General features: G+C 39.2%; 1 protein-coding gene across 1 annotated transcript in view; it reads left to right on the top strand.

The window, feature by feature from the left end:
- Positions 1–21,620, top strand: part of LOC107742800 (fibrillin-2-like) — an 80,918-nt gene that overhangs the window by 8,341 nt on the left and 50,957 nt on the right. Inside the window, exons 4-10 of the mRNA XM_016555842.1 lie at positions 1,056–1,154; positions 3,307–3,402; positions 3,765–3,860; positions 9,134–9,331; positions 10,837–10,962; positions 16,387–16,512; positions 19,737–19,889. Coding sequence (XP_016411328.1) covers positions 1,056–1,154; positions 3,307–3,402; positions 3,765–3,860; positions 9,134–9,331; positions 10,837–10,962; positions 16,387–16,512; positions 19,737–19,889 — 894 coding nt within the window. The remainder of the gene's footprint in view (positions 1–1,055; positions 1,155–3,306; positions 3,403–3,764; positions 3,861–9,133; positions 9,332–10,836; positions 10,963–16,386; positions 16,513–19,736; positions 19,890–21,620) is intronic.

The following is a 21,620-nucleotide window of genomic DNA, read 5'->3' as shown; positions in this document are numbered from 1 at the left end:
TGTTCGGAACACAATTTAAGATATTTTTGATGAAATATGAGGGCTCTCTGACCCTCCCATAGACAGCAAGGTAACTACCACGTTCAAGGTCCAGAAAAGTACCAAGATGATCGACAAAGTAGTCCGTGTGACATCAGTGGTTCAACTGTAAAGTTACGAAGCTACGAGAATACTTTTTTGCGCAAAGAAAACAAAAATAACTACTTTTTTCCACATTTTCGTCTCTACTGCGTCACTTGTGGACGCGCGTTCACGACAGTACCATATACGCGAGTGTGTCGCGGTGCCGGCGCTGACCCAGATCCGGCGTGATGATGTCACAGTTATTTTTGTTTTCTTTGCGCAAAAATGTATTCTCGTAGCTTCGTAACTTTACAGTTGAACCACTGATGTCACACGGGCTACTTTGTCGATCATCTCAGTACTTTTCTGGACCTTGAACGTGGTAGTTACCTTACTGTCTATGGGAGGGTCAGAGAGCCCTCAGATTTCATCAGAAATAAATTAAATTGTGTTCCGAAGATGAACGAAGGTCTTACGGGTTTCGAACAACACGAGGGTGAGTAATTAATGACAGAATTTTCATTTTTGGGTGAACTAACCCTTTAAGTCTAAGCCTTTATCTCTTGGGGGTTGTGTTGTGGTTAAAGTTCTTGGGGTCAGACCCAAGAAAGAGCGATTAATGAACTGAAGAGTTGCTGATTTCCCCCTGACGTACCCTCGAGTTAGCCTAAGGTTAAATGGGTAACACTTTAGTTTAGGGACCAATTCTCTCTATTAACTAGTTGCTTATTAGCATGCCTATTATTAACATATTGGCTGTTTATTAGCACATATAAAGCACATATTCTGCATGACCATATTCTACATCCCTAATCCTACCCCATACCTAAACTTAACAACTACCTTACTAACTATTAATAAGCAGCATGTTTTTGCACCCATGCAAATGGCATGTCCTAAAGCTGCATACAGTTAATTATTCTTGAGTACTATCCATTTGTACGTATGCTAAAAGATCAAAATGCCTGTCATGAATATTTTTGTTTCTCCAGCGATCTGTAGGAACTCGTGTGGGGATGGCTTTTGCTCAAGGCCAAATATGTGTACCTGCTCTAGTGGTCATCTTGCCCCTAGCTGTGGTGCGGCCGCAGGTGAGTTCAGTCATTACGGTTTCAAGTTGTCACCCACATTAGTAGCAAACTCCCTGGGCTGTATGAAAAACATGTTATGACTAGTTCATCATTTCTTTTTTATTTTTGGCCATTTTGGTGCTTTCATTCATAGGCATAGTTTAGAAAAGGAGGAACTGGATATAAAATGACTTTAACCGCTAGGGCACAGCTTTGACTGTAGATGTGTTTTTTTAATAATTCTCTCTACCCTGCTTGCTTCCTTTGCGGTTGAAGGGCTTGTCATTATTTTGAACTTTTCCTTGACATTTCCAGCGATTTATTTGGTTGAAAGTTGAAATTGAGCAGAGATTCGGCCTGAAAAACTGTGAAATCGCTCTGACAATGTATAGTGTTTCATCCTTTGAATCATTAGCTAATGTGAAGCCAGGAGTGTTTTTTTGTTGAGATATGTTAAATTTGAGACCACACGTCCACTGGTGAAACCTTGCACCGGCCGTTTTTATGACTTACTTAGAAAAACGTGATTGATTTTGTTTAGATGGTGCTGGGAAAAGTAATGACTGTTGGTAATTCCTGGATGAGGTGTTTAGCATTAGCGCAGGTTTCTCTTACTACACTTGCTTTCTGCCAGTGGCGTCCAGCCGTTTCTCAGCAAATGCCCGGAATATGCGGTCATAGACAAATAAACCCAAATGCACCAAACCATAGGGTTCGGTCTCGTAAGCTGCAAAACCAGAGTCAATTTATTCGGCAATGAGAAATTGACCGTCTAATTCGGCTGCCAGTCCTCATCCATGTGAAATCAGACAAAAACAGACAAATTTTTATTCTTTTTTAGTTTTATTCTTTATTCTAGTTTATTCTTTTTTAAGTTTCTTTAAAAGGATTAGATCATGGCAGGCAAAGATGAAAGGAATAAATGAAGAACTGTTACATATTTTTTGTCTGGGATAAGTAGTAGCTTGAATTATATTTGGGCTGAAGCGTAATGGCACGATGCCTTTGTTTAGACAGAACGAAAGAGTTTGGCGAGAGCAACGTTTTGATGCAACCGATCGGGAACATCAGTCTTTTGAAAAACTTGGTGCGAGAGTCCCATCAGAGATGATTCATTGTGCTTATGTCAGAATGTTTTCATATACAAACTCTATTGAAAGATTCTTCACTAAGTGATTCTGTCTGTGCCAAGAGAATTCCTATTTCGTGAAAATTGGCGGAAAGTTAATCTACTTGTCCAAAAAAATGTCTGGTAGAAAATCAGGATGAAAATAGGCTTTTGTTGGCTGAGTCAAATTGCTCTTACCACAAATTCGAATTGGCGGTTGCTTATATTGGAAAGACAATAAGAAGTATAAGAATTAAAGGTCTTTCTCAAATACATACTGTAAGTATGACTAAATAAAATAAATAGTGAGAGGGAGATACAGTAAGCTGAAATGTACACCAATGTAAGGGCATACAAACAGTTACCTATGTAAAGTTGAATAATATAACAATATTCAAAATATAAGGCTGTGTGATACAGCAAAAAAATATCTTTTTTTTTTGGAGCTTTGTATTATTTTCAATATTTATGCATTTCTGCAGGAATCTTCATTTCCATCAAAGAGTGTACAAATGTCATGCAAGAACTATAAACTGGTAAAAAATCTAGTGTAAAAAATGCTTCACACACTGCTTTTCATGAAATAACATTTTAATTTTAATACATGAAAAATGCCACATGGGAACTTTTACTTGCTTTTACTTGATTTTTCGAAGTTGTAAATAAAGATTATTGGATCCTATTTCAGTCTTTCTACTTTAAATTTTCATGTTTAAATCAGTGTGTTACTTGCTATTTCTCTGTAATTATTTGTGATATTTATTTTAGCAATTTCTGAGTGTTTAAAATAGTTTAAAAGTCAATTCCACAGCACTTTTAGCGCAATTCATCACAGAGGCAACAATATTCATAGTGTACAATGCCAAGTTTATTAGAAAGCAGTTTGAACTAATTCCTGGAAATTAATCAATGATTTTTTTGTAATATAAGAATGTTTCTGACTGATTTTTTTGTGTTATTCCCAAATAATGGAGTTACTTTTAGCTGCAAGCATGGTCCATTGTTATACTGAGCACAATTGAGCTCTCTAGATGAATTATAATCACCTCTCTTGTCTCTGTACAGTCCAGTCCTGCAGCGTCAGATGCATGAATGGAGGGGTCTGTAATGAAGATGCCTGCTCTTGTCAGAAAGGCTACACAGGAACGCACTGTGGACAGCGTAAGTGAATTTTTCTTTTCAGAGCGTCCAGACATCTCCACATACCTGACCAGACACACACAACAATAGATGATTTTACAAGAGTTTGGCTTACTGACACAAAATATCGTAGAATGCGTTTAAATCCAACTATATATTTCTCTAAATATTTTAATTTTGTTTTATTTTTATATTAAAATTTTTTAATTATTTTAATTTTTTTCTTTTTTTTAAATTCACAATCTTTTAATGAAGCATCAAGAACTTTCTAAACATTCCAAAGAACCATATAGCAACTCAAAAACCCTATTTGCATTTTTTTAAGTATAGGATAAAATATAATAAAATAAATTCTCTCATTTTACCAATTTTGCTTTCTGTAGCTGTGTGTGAGACTGGATGTCAAAATGGCGGCCGTTGTATTGGACCCAACAGATGTGCCTGTGTCTACGGTTTTACTGGACCGCAGTGCGAGAGAGGTAAGCCACCACTACGCTTCCAAAGTTCATATTTTCTCAAGTCTTAATTGTGTTGACGTCTGTGAGGATGTGCGGTTTGTTTACCGTCTCAGGCCTGCTTCAAGAATGTGGTAACACTGTGTCAATGTGACCCAAAAATGCTCAGAAGGGAAATTTACAATACTTTAGTTTCGAGGCGGTGCGATTCCCCCTTCACTGTAGCTGGTGTGAAATTAATGCTACAGTTTACATTGTGGCCACGTCTCTCAAAGCAGGAACAATGAGGTTATCTGGGGCGAAAAAAAGGACGAAAGCCTCCCTCACGGGTGCACGAGACGTTCTGTCACAGGTGAAATTCTTGGCTGGAGTTATGAGAAAATGACAGACTGAAAGGACCGTAAAGGCAGCTCCCATCAGACCGTGTGAATTGTGGGAGAGAAGCGCCCCAGGCACACTAGACCGAATACCTAAGCCCTTTTTTGGTACCCCACCCCCCTGCGTCTGGTTCTCTGTGTGACCCCACCCCTTCACGAATCCCCCTTGTGCAATCGTAGGCCGGTTCCCTTTGAAAACCCAACACAGGGAGGCGGAAAAGTTTGGGAGACATCTGGCAGTAGATAAAGTAGGGTGGAAATGACAAGGGAACAATTCTGTGTGGAGCTGTAGACTTTTCTGACAAGAAAGGGTGGTGGTGGAGGGTGTTCTCCAAGAAATGGAGACCCCAGCTGTGTATACACAGCCAGGCCTGAACTAGTACAAACAATCTCTTCACACTGAGAGCGCCGTCCACGGGACACCTTCCTCCTTTCTGGGCCACCCGACCAGATTGTGTTGACGTCTGTGAGGATGGGCGGTTTGTGTACCGTCTCAGGCCTGCTTCAAGAATGTGGTAACACTGTGTCAATGTGACCCAAAAATGCTCAGAAGGGAAATTTACAATACTTTAGTTTCGAGGCGGTGCGATTCCCCCTTCACTGTAGCTGGTGTGAAATTAATGCTACAGTTTACATTGTGGCCACGTCTCTCAAAGCAGGAACAATGAGGTTATCTGGGGCGAAAAAAAGGACGAAAGCCTCCCTCACGGGTGCACGAGACGTTCTGTCACAGGTGAAATTCTTGGCTGGAGTTATGAGAAAATGACAGACTGAAAGGACCGTAAAGGCAGCTCCCATCAGACCGTGTGAATTGTGGGAGAGAAGCGCCCCAGGCACACTAGACCGAATACCTAAGCCCTTTTTTGGTACCCCACCCCCCTGCGTCTGGTTCTCTGTGTGACCCCACCCCTTCACGAATCCCCCTTGTGCAATCGTAGGCCGGTTCCCTTTGAAAACCCAACACAGGGAGGCGGAAAAGTTTGGGAGACATCTGGCAGTAGATAAAGTAGGGTGGAAATGACAAGGGAACAATTCTGTGTGGAGCTGTAGACTTTTCTGACAAGAAAGGGTGGTGGTGGAGGGTGTTCTCCAAGAAATGGAGACCCCAGCTGTGTATACACAGCCAGGCCTGAACTAGTACAAACAATCTCTTCACTTGGGGAGCGCCGTCCACAGGACACCAGCTACCCCACCGGCAGCTCCATTCTGGGCCACCCGACCAGATCCATTCAGTCCAGACTCTCGTCTCCGAAACCCCCCAGACTTACCCTCAAGGTCCTTGCTTGTAGATTGTAAAAACGTCACACTAAGCAATTAGTCATTTCACAGTTAAAGAGCAGAGATAGACTCTTTATTTAGCCTGTCTCAGGCATGCCTGTTTATCATCAAGTGACTGGATTTCACACAGTTGATGAATTTCCAAAAGATGAAAAGTCCTGATGTCAGTCTCTCTATTTGGTTCTTTCAAAAAAGCCAGAACCGTCTTCCAAGAAAAAGATAGTAACAAAGAAATTGGATCCTGAAAAGACTGAAGCATAATAGTTGGCTTGCGTTTTTATAAAGTAAAGAAGAGTTCTGCAAACATAATGCAAGCTCAGCTGTGAGTCGGGCACGGTTTATAGGGGAAGTTAAGCGAGTTAACGATAAGAATGGTGTTATCCCCATCTAATTCGTTTTTCAAACATAATGCAAGCTCAGCTGTGAGTCGGGCACGGTTTATAGGAGAAGTTAAGCGAGTTAACGATAAGAATGGTGTTATCCCCATCTAATTCGTTTTCCATTTAGCCACGTGTGCTCTGTGTTATCGCTTACCGTGGCCCACACCAAAAAAAGGTATGCGTAATACTCGTTCACAGTTGAGGGTTGACTTTGCGCAAGGTCATGGGTCACTATTCAATTTTAGTTGCATCAATTACCACTGTTTTAGCACAGATGGCATTGCTTTTTTGTGTGGTGCAATGGATTCTAGAGAAAAAGGTTTTCCGAGCAATGAAATATGACTAATCCTCCTGTAGCCACAAGAGAATGAATGAATGACAGGACTGAGGCTCGCTGGACTCATTGTGGGCTGGCTCATTTGGGAGTCATTAAAGTGTTGAAACCATGGCTTGTTGGATGTGTACGACAGAGATAAGATGTGAAGAGATTGCCGGTCTTATTTAGCCGTACTGTAAATCACTGAGCAGTAAAAGAGTTTGTTGGTCCGTCCGAAAATCTTCAAAGCCTTTCACAGGAATGCTTGAGCGTCTAATGTTTCCTTTCTACCCCCCTTTTTTTCTTCAGACCTATGTGAATGAACTTCTGCTTCTCCCCAAGTGAAAACACATTTCTTATCTTGGTGCGTACTCTGATTAAACTGAAATAGGTCACAACAAAGCGAGCGACTATTCCCAGTCATTGATTTTTGAGCACGTTTTTGGCTGTGCTTGGGGTTTCCACCTGCAGTTGGTCCCCGCAGCTTAACGTTCCAGACTAGATTAACTTCTCTACGGCTGATTTTTCATTTCTTAGAAGGTCTTTCATGACAATCTACTCCTTTTCGGTTCATTAGCACAGAGGATGATAAAAACAGGCCAAGTCGTTGGAGTGTGAAGAAAGCTGGAATTCCTCCTGCCAAATTATGCTGCTGCTCAATCTTTGGACAAGTGTGAATGCCACACATCAGCGACCTTCTGAGGCATAGTTTTTCCCCAACTTGCCTCATGATTCATGATAATGTATGCTGAATAGTTGGCAGAAGTCGCTGGCAGGGAAACACTGTGGTGACTAAACGGAAAGTAGAGGTGAGTGAGCGTTTGGCAGGATAGGGTGTAGGTGAATGGTTTTGATCTGAGAAGCCACTCGAACTGTAATCAAGGCGAAATGACTTCCGAATGTTGTTTGCATCACAGACACATCCCCCCTTCTCCGGAATATGAGTCTGCTTGCTTCTGGGAAGCAAGGTCTGTGCATTGCTGCCAAGTTTGCCAACGTGACATTGCGGTTAACCGGTTTCCCTTTTGCCTTGCAGATCTGTTGCAACGAGATTGCGATCTTTTGTATTAAAGTGCTCAAAGGAGTCCAGTCTTTAGCGTGGACCTACCGTGTTACACTGAATTTATTCTTCTGGCCGTGTGCGCATACAAACGGTTCTGTGCAGAAATTGGCTGGTTCGAAAAACGTGATGGCTTCCGAATGATGTTGGCCAGAGCCTTCAGACTCCCGGGCTCCATTTTCATTGCAGATTAAAGGGTTGTTAGACAGACCTGAGCAGCTTCAAGGATGTTCTTATGGCAGACCAGAATTCTCAGAACCTTGTCCTTCACTGCAGAGCAACTTTTGACGTCCATGTCCGTGTAGGTATTGTACAACTTCTTATATGTCCGGAAAACTAGTCGACCCTTCAACAAGTCACACTTTACCTTATGTAAATGACTCAATACTCATGTGATCCACTAGTCAGTTGTGCAAGTTATCTCAGAGTAGAAGTCCCAAGGTTGTTTCTGCTTATAGACACTATTTTTAAAGCACTGCATTTGTTTGCTCCTAACATGGGAAATTACCAAATCAAGAAAGTCTGACTTCATAGATACGCCCCAGAAGTTTTATCCATATGAATATCATCACTCACAGCAAGAGTCAAAGCAGCAATATAGAGAGGCTGATGAATTGGAGTACTGGATACGCACAGACACATATTGGTCTTAGCTTGTCCCACCGTAGTCCTGACCAGGCACAATTAATCAATCCCAGATGTGCATAGGATGCTCGCCTCAATTTGGAGAGGACCTGCATTCCTAGACTCAAATCGTCCAGGAAGAATGGTCAGGTCAGGGGAGCGCAGGAGGGACGAGGAGAAGGGACAGCAAAGGGATTTGAAGACACGTGAAGGGGAAATCTTCATAGGCCTTTTTTCCTTTTTTGTCTTCTCCTCATGACTACTTTCTTAGTGCCATTTCCCTCCCTCTTGGGTATGGATATATGATTTAGCTTTTGTTTGGCATGCAATATTATGAAGGATATGGAAAGATTTGTTCATTTCTTTAAGGAACGACTAGGGTCAGGAAGTCATTCATATCCCGCTAGAGTAAACTGACTCTCACACTATACCCCAAAGAAATGCAGGATCTCGTTCTATTACATTTTCAAAACATCACTAGCAAAGACTTGGAAGATGCAATATCGCACAGCAGGGCATCTCTTTGAGTTTTATTAAACAGAAATGACTGCATCCTGAAATGCTCAGTTTATGTCGGTGTCGAATTGGTTTGTTTGATGCTCAAAACATCATTAATGTGATTAAGTCAACTCAATTGGCAACCAGCACAAAGGAAGTCAAAGCTAATAGCCAAATCTCCAAATGTCAAAACAGTGCTAGAACCACTATCCCACATTTTGACCTCAGCCAAAAACAAGATGGTTTGTCATGGAAATTGCCATTATCGATGCAACCCAGCAATTTCTTAGCGATTATCTGGTTATCCTATTATAAGTCTGTGAAAGAGAATCCCTGTCAGAGTATTCCCAGACCAACCTCCAGCATGGGAATGATTGGGAAACAGCTGCGTGATGGAGAATATGAATCTGCTGCTTTCTTTATCCACAAATGTGATTTCTTGTGGTCGTAATTTCTTGGTTGCATGTCATAATGTTTGTCAGCGCTTGTCTTATCATATTATTGAAAGGTTTTGTCGGCCTGTGTTGGCTTGCTGGTCTTGGCTGGTTTATTCTAGTTTAGCAATTGGCCAGCTAGTCAAATAAGTGCCACCAAACCAGACCAGGTCAGCTAAGACCAGCATACCACTTTAGGTCAGTTTAAGCTGTTTTTATGGTTTTGAGATGGTATTGTACCCTGAAAGGCTTTTTCACTGTATGAAAAACCAATGTTATTTTCATGTACTTATTGACTTCTCTAACGCTCTTTATCCCTCCCAAAATCAGACTACCGGACCGGGCCATGCTTCACACAAGTCAACAACCAGATGTGCCAAGGTCAGTTGAGCGGCATTGTGTGCACCAAGACGTTGTGTTGTGCAACCATCGGGCGAGCATGGGGTCACCCATGTGAGATGTGCCCTGCCCAACCCCACCCTTGCCGAAGAGGTTTCATACCCAACATCCGCACTGGTGCTTGCCAAGGTAAGAATGAGCGTCAACATTCCTGCTAGCATCTGAAAAAATAGTTCTTTCCTTCTCAGTGTCTGGCTCACATGTTTGGCGAATTCTTGCCCTAATGACTAGCCTGACGCGGCAGATGACACTAAGAGAGGTCATGGCCTGTTTAGGGTAAACCATACCACTCCAGTCCCTGTCCAAGAGGACACTTCCCCACTGTGTTTCTTAGTAGAGTCAAATATTTAGATGACTTCCACTGGGAGTGTTTTAAATGGGATTACATAATGGCTTGTCACATTTATTTATAATTATGGGCGTATTGTTTGGACTGCTTGTTTGATTTTCAGGGACACAGTTGGACATGATTTAATTCTGTTCTCAAGGCCTGTTACACATTATAAACCTTAGTCGCTTAGGTCATGAATATTCATTAGATGAGGTTACTATAGCATGATTAACACTTGCATGTTTATTCAATCCACAGCTGGTTGGGAGAGGCTTTTTTTTCTCGGTCAGCTACAATTTTTCCTTAGCAATGGGCTAAAGCGAAACAATTTTCATGGGAATCATGTATTATTTTGCAGTATCCAGTATATTTATGCCATTATATTCAGTTCAGTCTGTAAACTAATTTCTTTTGCCTCAATGCTGTCGATTCTGCACAGTGTTTTATATACTATTTCATAGGTTTAGGTTTAGTTCTAGACCAGTGCAGATGAAAACAACATGGCATTTAATGGAAGAACTTATTTTAGGCCTATATTAGTAGACAGAACCAATGATTTGGTGCTTATTGGATACAGATTGAAGGCCTGCGGACATGTGCGTATCAACGTAAAGAGACAGATAAACGCAGTGTTAGCCAGATATGTAAGCGTCATCCAACCCAGACAATACCAAAGATCTGTAGTTGTGTTATGAAGTCTGAGTTCAGACCATAAGAAAATGCCCAGACTAACAAAGATGATATACATGTGTTTTACCCTCTCAAAGATGTAAAGTGACCTTTTGGATCTCAATTTAAGAGCTTTAGACGCTGCTGTTGTAGTAGAAATTAGTGTTTCCTTTCCGAACAAAGCCGGTTTTCTTTTGCAGCTTGGATTGTGCCAGGATTTCCATGTGCCCTCTGAAAAAAATTCAGTGCTTTGTTTGCCACATGAAAAGATGCTCAAATCCTAGAAATTAAACTTATGTCTGGTGTATTTGAAATAAAGATCAATGATTTAATGTGTTGTACAAGAACAATTTACACAAAAAGTCATGCTATTTTAAAAATAAGACTTTTTGCTAAGAAAAATGCCATTATTTTACATTTTTAATGTAATAATAATATGGTCGAATAATATGAAATGATGGAGCTCAAAACATGGATTAATGCTTCCGTGTTATTTGTAAATTTTATTTAATTTATTTATGTGTTGCAAGTCGAGTGCATTGCATTTATGGGATATTGTGTCTGGTCAAGTTGTGTTCAAACTACAGATACGGGCCGAATGTGTTTGCTTATGCTCTGTTTCTCTTTTTGTTAGATGTGGACGAGTGTCAGGCCATCCCAGGACTATGCGCTGGAGGAAACTGCATTAACACCGTGGGCTCCTATGAGTGTAAATGTCCCGCAGGTCACCGGCAAAGTGAGACCAACCAGAAGTGCGAAGGTACGTCATTACTGCACGAAATCCAAACCACGCAAGCTGTCAGAGAACAGCAGGAGAATGATCTCAGTCCTGTTCGTAACTCGTAATTGGAAAAAATTGAGTCACACACTTGGCGTTTGCAAGGTTTCCAAGTTGCTGATATGCATGAAATGTTGACGTCAGATCTGAGGATCCAGTGAATATTGCCTGGAATCGGCCTACATGATGGTTTATGATGGTCTAGCCGCTGTTCATATTCCTGGTTTAGCTGGTTGACTATTTTCCTCTTTGGGTCCATCTTTAACATAAGTGGTGCTTGGGTGGAATTTAAACAATGCCGAGTGAAAACAAACAGGTGTGTTGTAAAGTGGGGGTCTGCGGTTCATGGATCCAAGCCTGCCCTTTAGGACTATTAAGATAAAACGTAAATAGAGAGATAAAGAAAGAGAGATAGTGGATCACAGCTATTATATACCAGATGGGTGAGGTTATTTCTTATCTACCACAGTATGTAATTTCCACTTAGTGTGCTGTTTTGGCTTTACAATACTGTATTGCCAAAATGGTGCAAAATGCAAGTGAATTAACAGTAGTGCAAATGGAGAAAATGGTCAGTATTAACAAATAAATGAAAACAATAGGTGTAAAATAAAATAAGAATTTTGAATAAATATATTCTTGAAAATATAACTGAATAGTAAATAAAATAAATATTTCTTAAGTATTTCTTTATATAAATATTTCTTAAGTAAAAGTATTTAATTTTATTGTATTAAAATGAATTAATTAATCGAATTAATGAACTGAAAGCAGTCTTTTATATATATTTTTAGTTTAATTTTAGTTTTTATAAATGTTTTGTGCATGTCTTTTTTATTTCTATTTAGCTTTAGTTCTATATTTATTCTATATATTTTAACATATACAGTGGGTACGGAAAGTATTCAGACCCCCCGCTTTTCCAGACAGTCTTTTAATGAAAAGAGTCCTACCTAAAGTAAATGACATTCCTCAGAGGTTGTTTTTATCATAGCTCCATTAACTTGATGGAGACTTGATTTATGTCTCATTCGAGTATCTACTTTGTCTCAGATGTTTGTCATAAAATTCCTGAGTAGGAATACTAATAGGCACAAATGAGTTGTTGACATACAGGAAGAGTACAGCGCTATAAAAAATTGAGAGACACATTTATTTTCTCATAGATGCATCTGGGAACTTAAGTAAAAGTGTCCATTTACTCCCAGCTTAATCTCATTGGTGTCTAGGAGAAACAACTGAGGTATTAGAGAGATCTCATTTGTGACTTTTCTTTCCTGCAAGTTTCAACATTTTCACTTCTCGTTCAAAACTGTAAGTAAAGAGTTAAGTATGTAAACCGATAGGATTCAACACACTTCCAGTAAGCCAGACAAAAGGAATCCCAACCCTTCAGGGTATTAGTTTAAATCTGAATGACATTTTGACCCTGAATGACAAAGCCATGACTAAAATGAAGGTTTGGAGAAGAAGCAGACCTCTGTCTGCAAGCTTCACCCAAGAAGTATTTTTCTCAACTTCTGTAAATTAGATACTCGAGTGATCACTAAAACACCCTGAACTTTGAGTCTGAACGGCTGAAGTTAAAGAGTGAAAAATTTAAGGGGGTCTGAATACTTTCCGTACCCACTGTAAGTCTATATATTTTAAATCTATATTCTTACTTGAATTATATTTACTAGTTTTCTTAATTAGCACCTCAGCTTATTTTATTTCAGTTAATAAACAAGGCAACATTTATAATTTAATTCTAATCTAATATTTATCATTTAATTTCAGCTAAAATAAAATATTTTATTTATTGAACTGTTTAATTTTATTTTACACTATTGCTCTATTTTATAAAATAAACGTATTAAAAATATTATTTCACACTACGGTTTCATTAAAATGTGTTTTATAAATGCATTGATTACAGCTTGCATTTCGCTTTTCCAGACAGTCTTTTAATGAAAAGAGTCCTACCTAAAGTAAATGACATTCCTCAGAGGTTGTTTTTATCATAGCTCCATTAACTTGATGGAGACTTGATTTATGTCTCATTCGAGTATCTACTTTGTCTCAGATGTTTGTCATAAAATTCCTGAGTAGGAATACTAATAGGCACAAATGAGTTGTTGACATACAGGAAGAGTACAGCGCTATAAAAAATTGAGAGACACATTTATTTTCTCATAGATGCATCTGGGAACTTAAGTAAAAGTGTCCATTTACTCCCAGCTTAATCTCATTGGTGTCTAGGAGAAACAACTGAGGTATTAGAGAGATCTCATTTGTGACTTTTCTTTCCTGCAAGTTTCAACATTTTCACTTCTCGTTCAAAACTGTAAGTAAAGAGTTAAGTATGTAAACCGATAGGATTCAACACACTTCCAGTAAGCCAGACAAAAGGAATCCCAACCCTTCAGGGTATTAGTTTAAATCTGAATGACATTTTGACCCTGAATGACAAAGCCATGACTAAAATGAAGGTTTGGAGAAGAAGCAGACCTCTGTCTGCAAGCTTCACCCAAGAAGTCTTTTTCTCAACTTCTGTAAATTAGATACTCGAGTGATCACTAAAACACCCTGAACTTTGAGTCTGAACGGCTGAAGTTGCCTGGAAAAGTGCTGCTCTGTTGACTTTTCTTTCCTGCAAGTTTCAACATTTTCACTTCTCGTTCAAAACTGTAAGTAAAGAGTTAAGTATGTAAACCGATAGGATTCAACACACTTCCAGTAAGCCAGACAAAAGGAATCCCAACCCTTCAGGGTATTAGTTTAAATCTGAATGACATTTTGACCCTGAATGACAAAGCCATGACTAAAATGAAGGTTTGGAGAAGAAGCAGACCTCTGTCTGCAAGCTTCACCCAAGAAGTATTTTTCTCAACTTCTGTAAATTAGATACTCGAGTGATCACTAAAACACCCTGAACTTTGAGTCTGAACGGCTGAAGTTGACTGGAAAAGTGCTGCTCTGTTTTCTTTGAAGCCGCGTGGAGGGTGGAAAAAAACCCAGGTGGTAGTTCTGTGGGGCGAGGAGGAGCGCTTAATTAAAAGACAATGGTGTGGTGGAAAACTCTTGCACCGGGCGAGGATTTAAGGCATCTCGGACTGCTTGCAGGGCACTTTCTGACTCTAAAGACGTGGTGAGGAGACTTACAGAAGCCAGGAGCTCATTTCAGAGAAAGTAGCTCTAGAAAGCTGAAAATGTAATGCTAAGGATATCCGAGTTTGCGTGTAAACACACATATAGAGGACTTAAGGTTTAGCAGAGCTTCTTATATTTTGTGATTTAGGGTTCTTGATTTGTCATGAGCTCTTTTTAGATGAGAAGATGCTTCTTTGGAGATTTTTACTGTTATATTATAGGCCTTCACATCAGGTTAGTTATAGTTTATCATCTGTTCCGTTATAAGAACTTGAAAGGTTCTTCTAAGTTCTTGCAATGTCGTAGAAGAGCCTTTCTTATGATGCCATAGAAAAGCTTTTCTAAGTTCTTATGATGCTGTAGAAGAACCTTTCAAGTTCTTAGGTCATAGAAGACCCTTTTTAGGTTCATATGATGTCACAAAAAGTAGATGTATCTTTTTAAGATCTTAAGAACCTTTTTGTGACATCATAAGTACTTAAAGTTCTTTAATGGCATCATAGGAACTTAAAAAGGCTTTTCTATGACATCGCAACAACTTAGAAGAGTCTTTATTAGTTCTTAATTCATAGAAGAACCTTTTATGATATCATAAGAACTTGAATTTTTAATGGCAATTATAAGCACTTAAAAAGGTTATTCAATGACATCGTAAGAACTCAGACAAACCTTTTTATATTTAAGTCATAAAATAACCATTTTATGAAATCATAAGAAAGGTTTTTCTGTGACACGGCGAAAACTTAGAAAACCCTTTTTAAGATCTTAAGTCATAAAATTTTTTTTATAATATCCTAAAACTTCGAGAATTAAAAGAACTTAAAAAGTTAAAAAGTGACATTGTGACATTGTATCATATAATAACTTGAACATTTTAATGGAATTAGAAAAACTTAAAAAGGTTCTGCAAGGACATCATTAAAACTTGAAACGTATGAATATCAAGTTCTTTAATGGTGTTATAAGAACTTAAAAAGGGTTTTCTGGGAAGTTAGAACTTAGAAGAACCTTTTCAAGTTCTTAAGTTATAAGAACCTTTTTATAATTTCATAACTTAAGTTCTTAAATGACATAATGAAATCATAAGAACTTGGAGTTCTTTAATGGCATTATAAGAACTTTAAAGGTTCCTTCTATGACATTGTAAGAACTTTTTAGGTTCTTTTGTCATATAAGAACCTTTTTATGATTTCATAAGAAAAAGTTATTTTTGATGGTTTTATTATAACTTAATGTTTCTTCTGTGACATTGTAAGAACTTACTTTGAAACTTACTACTTGTAAAAACCTTTTTAAGTTCTTCATTCTGTCTTAAAATAACTTTTTTTTGACATCACAATTGAAAAAAGTTGTTATATGGCAATATAAGAACTTGGAATGTTGTCATTATTTAGAACCATTCTTTTTTAAACCATTTTTAAACCCAAATAACGGGGTACAGTGTCATAAACATTACATTTTTAATGCTTTTTTTTACCCCACCCTTAATTTTTCCTGTTTCTCTTTATTTACATAAAGAGTTTAACTAAACATAACCATTTGATCAGAGAAACAATTGCATCTGAAATGTCAAACCCCAAAGTAGTGTTCTCCTAACATATGAGGATGTGAACACACACTCCAGCAGTCATTTGTCGAGATGGCATATGTTTCCTTTCCAATACAGCTCCACGTCCACCCTGAGTAAAGTCTAGTCCCGCTTTTGGGGCTCCGCTGACGAGCGGGTTAGTTTTGCCGAGGTTTTTATGACTTCAGCAGGGCCGTTTTCAGCTGCTGTGGCACACCGTGAGTCCCGGTTTCCACACACACATCAAACACGTAATCGCTCATCATGCTCTTCCCACATCCCGCCTCAATCTCATGCGACAAACCCGACACACAACGTCCACATATAATTTTACTAAATAAACGTAATTGCACGTGTGTATAAATATAAGAACGACACGCAGTAAAAACCAAGAAAACTCTTTACCATCTGTCGAGTTTCACTTTGAGTTCGCTCCCGTAGTCGCGTTACGTTACCATGAGGAGGTGGACGATGCCAGTTTAAAAGCACTAACCACAAATGAGATCTCTTGGTTTCCTCAATTGTTGCTCCCACTGTAGAATCCAATGAGAGTTGCTGCTTAGATGTTTCTCCTAAAAAATGTGTCTTCTCTAATTTGGTTAATGCTGTTTGGTTTCTACTGCAAGACTTAGTCTACAGTTTCTGATAAATCGCCATTTTGAAACTTTTGACAAATGCAGGATATGCATCATTGTGTTGTATTTTAGATATCGATGAATGCGCAACCATATCCGGAGTGTGCGACGGTGGGGAATGTACCAACACCGCAGGCAGCTACGTGTGCACCTGTCCGCGGGGATACGTCACCAGCGCAGACGGCTCCAGATGTGTCGGTGAGACTCTTTCATCCACACACAAACACACGCACGCACATGTGTACCTTGCGCTCCTGGGCTGCATCTGAGCCGTGCTTCATGTTGCTTGAATGACTCATGGGATGAACTTGTGTGCGGTGAACCCCTTCAAGCCCGGGCAAGTGTGCTTGTGTGCATATAGGCCTGTATCTTTGACTGCAAACAGGACAGAACCGTTGTTTTAAAGATGTAAATAAACCTGGATGAGTTCGCAAAGTATTTTTTTAGGTCAAATGTGTAATTTCTGTAAGTCAAGTCACCTTTATTTATACTATATCGCTTTATACAATACAGATTGTGTCAAATCAGCTTTACAATGTTAAACAGGGAAAATGTGCTGATAATGCAAGAGGACAATAGAAAACAGTCAATTTTTCAGTTAAAGTCGGTTCATCATTGATTCGTTGATATGATTCATTGTACGTTCATGTTTTTGTTAAAGGGGAAATGAACTGAGAAATCAAAATTCCCTTGAACTTTTGACATATAAGAGGTCATTGTACTATAAAAACATCCAGTAAGTTTCAGAACTCAAAACTTTCTCCTTAGTCTAAAAACAGCTTATATTGAAGCCAGTCTGCCAAAACGACAGGTTGTGGAATGTGCCACTTTATGATGTAATAGTGTGGCTAAACACCGCCTCCGCAGAAGAAGATCAACGCCTGCTTCTACATCACTGCCTGTTTAGCTCCGCCCACCGATTCAAGCATGTAGTGTAAATAACGAGAGAGACAAACGCAGGTCTATGCAGAAACCAAATGTTAAAGATGCTCCGAAGACAACAAGACACTGTGCAGTGCCAAGCTGTGGAAAAACACAGTCTTTGCATCGCCTTCTTTCTGATCTCAACATTAGGAAAGAGTGGATGAACTTTATTTTTAATGAAGATCCAGACTGCGTCAGTAAGAACTCGGTCCTCTGTTCACTTCATTTTACCGCAGATTCGTTTACAAACAAGACACAATTCGACACAGGATTTTCAGAATGATTGAAACTAAAAGACGGTGCTGTGTGAAATTTTGAATTGAATTTGAATGAAATGTATTTGGTTAATTTAATTAATGCAACAATTTACGTACAAATTTAAATTCCTACAATGAAAATCGTTCGGGGAAAAGATGTCATATTCATGCTTATCTTATAATGATTTTTGAAAAATAATCTTTCATCAAAACATTCCGGGAAACACATGGAGAACAAATTTCAGCATAAATTGGCATTATGAAAAATGTTTGGTTTTAAAAATAATTTACCTGGAAATTTAATCCAGGTTCGATTCATGCATGCGACAATTTACGTACAAATCTTCTGCACTTAAAAATTACTTGTCTTTTTTGTTGACGTCACAAAGGTCACATGCACAGGCAAATGTAATTGTAGTTAAATGTGATGCCGTTGCATGTTGCCTTTAAAAATGCTCGCAAAGGAAACCGTTCCTTCGCAATCCAGACAGACTAGTCTTTCTTTAGTTTGAGACTTTGGTTACGTAGAGAGTTTGTTGGTTTCTTTTGGTGAACAGGTCTCACACGGTCTCATCCGGTCTCAAGGGGATCAGCTGCCAGAGGACAACGGTGAAAACAGAGTCACATGGATGCTATTTCCTCCTGCTAACATTCCAGTACAGTGAGGCAGAGGCACTGTTGATTTGGCATCGCCTTTGTCTTTTCTCTTCACTGTCCGTTTCTCTCACACTCCCTTCTTTCTCTATATGTGTGTATGTCTCTTTTTATACACGCCGTCTTGAGTTTCTCACACCCGCCACCCCATAAGTCTCTCGTAACCCCCTGATCCGTCGGGTCCCCGGGTGCGAATAAAGAAATGTGAGATATCTGCCCTGGATGAAGCGTTGACGTGGCCTTCATTTGTTCCCAGAAACCCGTGTGGATTTACGGCAAACGTTTGCTTTACATATGGATCCTGTCATGGTGGAGAATGCGGGCAGTCCGTGTGTTTTTCTACATGTTGACATACAAAACAAAGACTCTAGGAAGCCAAAATGGTTTTTGGAGCACGACGTCATGGGAGAATGTTCGAAAGTTGACGTGAAATCAAAATTGACTGTTGCTATTACTTTCATAATTGTGCGCAGTTCATCAGTGCATGTTATTCCAAAGGCCAAGCATGCTATTAGTAACCAACAACAAGCTATTTAGACATCGTTTCAGGCCAGAAACCAAAGAAGGCGCAAAAGTTTTGTGGTATCTTTGCGTTTCCCCTCGGCTGGTGTTTTGCTTCTCACAGAACCAGGCCGTTGGGAGTCATTTAGCCTGGCGTTAATCAGCGTTAATGCACCGCCGGGCCCCATACAAACTCGAAAAAATCTCTCTTTGAGGCTCGAGAAGGTCTGTTTCCAATTGAAGCCAGCGTTCCTGTCACCACGCTTGCGAAATCCACCCTGCCCCCCTCAGGCCGGGTCTGCAGCCTCCAGATGAAGGGTTTCTTATGTCCGATGTAATTGGCCGAGATTACTCCACATGGACTTGATTTATTGCAGAGTGCTGGCTCATTAGCCGAGCTAATCGACTCTCAACCCCCTTTCGCATGGTTCACACATGCTAATGTCGCAGTGTACGCACCCTATCGCAACCAGCCCCCCTCGTTGACCTTGACTGAGCGAAACGTCCTATCTCAACCCCATATGCTGTTGGTCCTCCAGTGGCCTTCTCAGGCTCTCACCTCATAAATTAACTTCCTGCTAGGGGACCGTGTACAGGGCACACATGGACTTGACTTCCTAGTGTACGCACCCTATCGCAACCAGCCCCCCTCGTTGACCTTGACTGAGCGAAACGTCCTATCTCAACCCCATATGCTGTTGGTCCTCCAGTGGCCTTCTCAGGCTCTCACCTCATAAATTAACTTCCTGCTAGGGGACCGTGTACAGGGCACGCATGGACTTGACTTCCTGTGATGTGCGACTGCACTCCCGAGAAAAGCATTTGTGGTATTTGGAGTTAAAAATTTGTGTAAATAACATCACTTTTGGCAATTTGAGTCAAAAAGGAGCGTTAAAACATCATGTGTGATGTTATTTCCAGGTCATTTGTCACATTAAAAATGGAAGGCCAAGTTGAGCCCATTGCATTGTGGGATACTGTCGTTTTACACTGCTCATTTTGACGAAATTCACATGGTTTACAGTATGCATACTACGCAAAAACAGTAGCAAGCATTTCTGATTCCTCTCTCGTTCTGCCTCACAGATCATCGGGTCGGTGCGTGTTTCTCGTCTTTAGCGAACGGCCGCTGTGCGAGCGAACTGTCCGGTCAGTACACCAAGATGCAGTGCTGTTGCGACACGGGCCGCTGCTGGGCCCTCGGACACATCCCAGAGATGTGCCCCGTCAGAGGATCAGGTGAGTGGGCTAATGCTAATCATTAGCATTTTTGCTAAGTCAAGCATCACTGTTACTATCGCTAAAGCTAGAAATTTTAACTTTGTCAACGCTTTTTAGAGTTTTTAATCCATGTCTATTAGCTTTGAGGCTAACGTCTATATGCTAGCATATTCCTAACAAATATTTAGTGTATATACACATTTAAAATAAGATTCTTTAAACTTTTTTTAATTTTTTGCTTTTTTGAAGTTTTTAATCCATGCCTGTTAGCTTTGAGGCAAGCGTCTGTTTGTTAGCATACTCTTAAAAGATATTTAAGATGTACATACACATTAAAAATAAGCTTTTTAGAACTTCTTTGAAGATTTTAGTCCACGTCTGTTAACTTTGAGGCTAACATCTGTATGCTAGCATACTCCTAAAAGATATTTAGTGTATATACACATTTAAAATGAGCTTCTTCAAACTTTTTAGAACTGTTTTGAATTTTCCAGTCTATGTATGTTAGCTTTGAGGCGAACATCTGTATGCTAGCATACCTTTAAAAGATATTTAGCATATAGACACTTTTAAAATTAACTTTTTAAGATGTTTTAAAGCTTTTTTTAAGTTTATAGTCCATGTCTGTTAGCTTTGAGGCTAACATCTGTATGTTAGCATACTCCTACAAGAGAATTAGCATAAATACACATTTTAAATAGGCTTTTAAAAACTTTTTAGAACTTTTTTGAAGTGTTTAGTCCATGTTTGTTAGATTTGATGCTAACATCTGTATGCTAGAATACTCTTAAAAGATATTTAGCAAATATGTGACCCTGGACCACAAAACCAGTCATAAAGGGTCAATTTTTCGAAATTGAGATTTATACATCAGCTGAAAGCTGAATAAATAAGCAAATCAATAATTTTGACCCATAGAATGTATTGTTGGCTATTGCTACAAATATCCCCCAGCGACTTAAGACTGCTTTTGTGCTTCAGGGTCACATATACACATTTAAAATGAGCTTTTTAGAACGTTTTTGCAGCTTTTGCGATTGGCAAGTAGCATAGTTCATGGCTGTAATGCAAGCTAAAGACTATTAGCTCCTTCAAAAAAGCTCCAAACGTTCTTTTCAACAGGAAATATGTCAACACAGAAAGAAAACTTTTGTTGTATTTTGTATAAATCACTATGATCCTGTCATGATACACTTAAATGAGTGTTGACTCTTCTCATACTGTATTACAATAAAAACATCATTTCAAAGGAGGAATTTCTTTAGATGTGCAAGCGTTTGACCTTTATGTAGTGTTCTTTGAAGAGTCACTCCAGACATGCTGTACCTCACCGCAAAATCACGATAAATATATGTCAGGTCAGCAGAGCGACCGTTCCTCGGGATAATAAAATGCTCTCTTTCATTCCCACGTCTTCACACCCATGTGTTTTAAGCTCTCCTCTCCTCTTTGACACCGCCGTGTGTCTTCCGCAGGAATGCATGAGTGAAGCGACTGCCAAATTGTCGGCCAACTCCTCGGTTTTTCTGCTTTAGTTTCAGTCTGCTCATTTTTTCGTTGTTCATCTATATTTATATGATCTATTTAAATGATCTATATTTAATCAAATTATTCGTTTTAAATATTAATTAATAATAATAATTATAAATTATATATATATAAAGTATAACACTAAATAGTATTAAAATATCTAATATATGTTAATAATATATATTTTAATAATATAAATATAAAAATAATATGTAAATA

The sequence above is a fragment of the Sinocyclocheilus rhinocerous genome, unplaced genomic scaffold, assembly GCF_001515625.1.
Source record: "Sinocyclocheilus rhinocerous isolate Xijiao unplaced genomic scaffold, SAMN03320098_v1.1 scaffold1879, whole genome shotgun sequence".
Classification (NCBI taxonomy): domain Eukaryota; kingdom Metazoa; phylum Chordata; class Actinopteri; order Cypriniformes; family Cyprinidae; genus Sinocyclocheilus; species Sinocyclocheilus rhinocerous.
The sequence above is the reverse complement of the archived record's forward strand: the minus strand, read 5'-3'. Positions and strand labels throughout refer to the sequence as shown.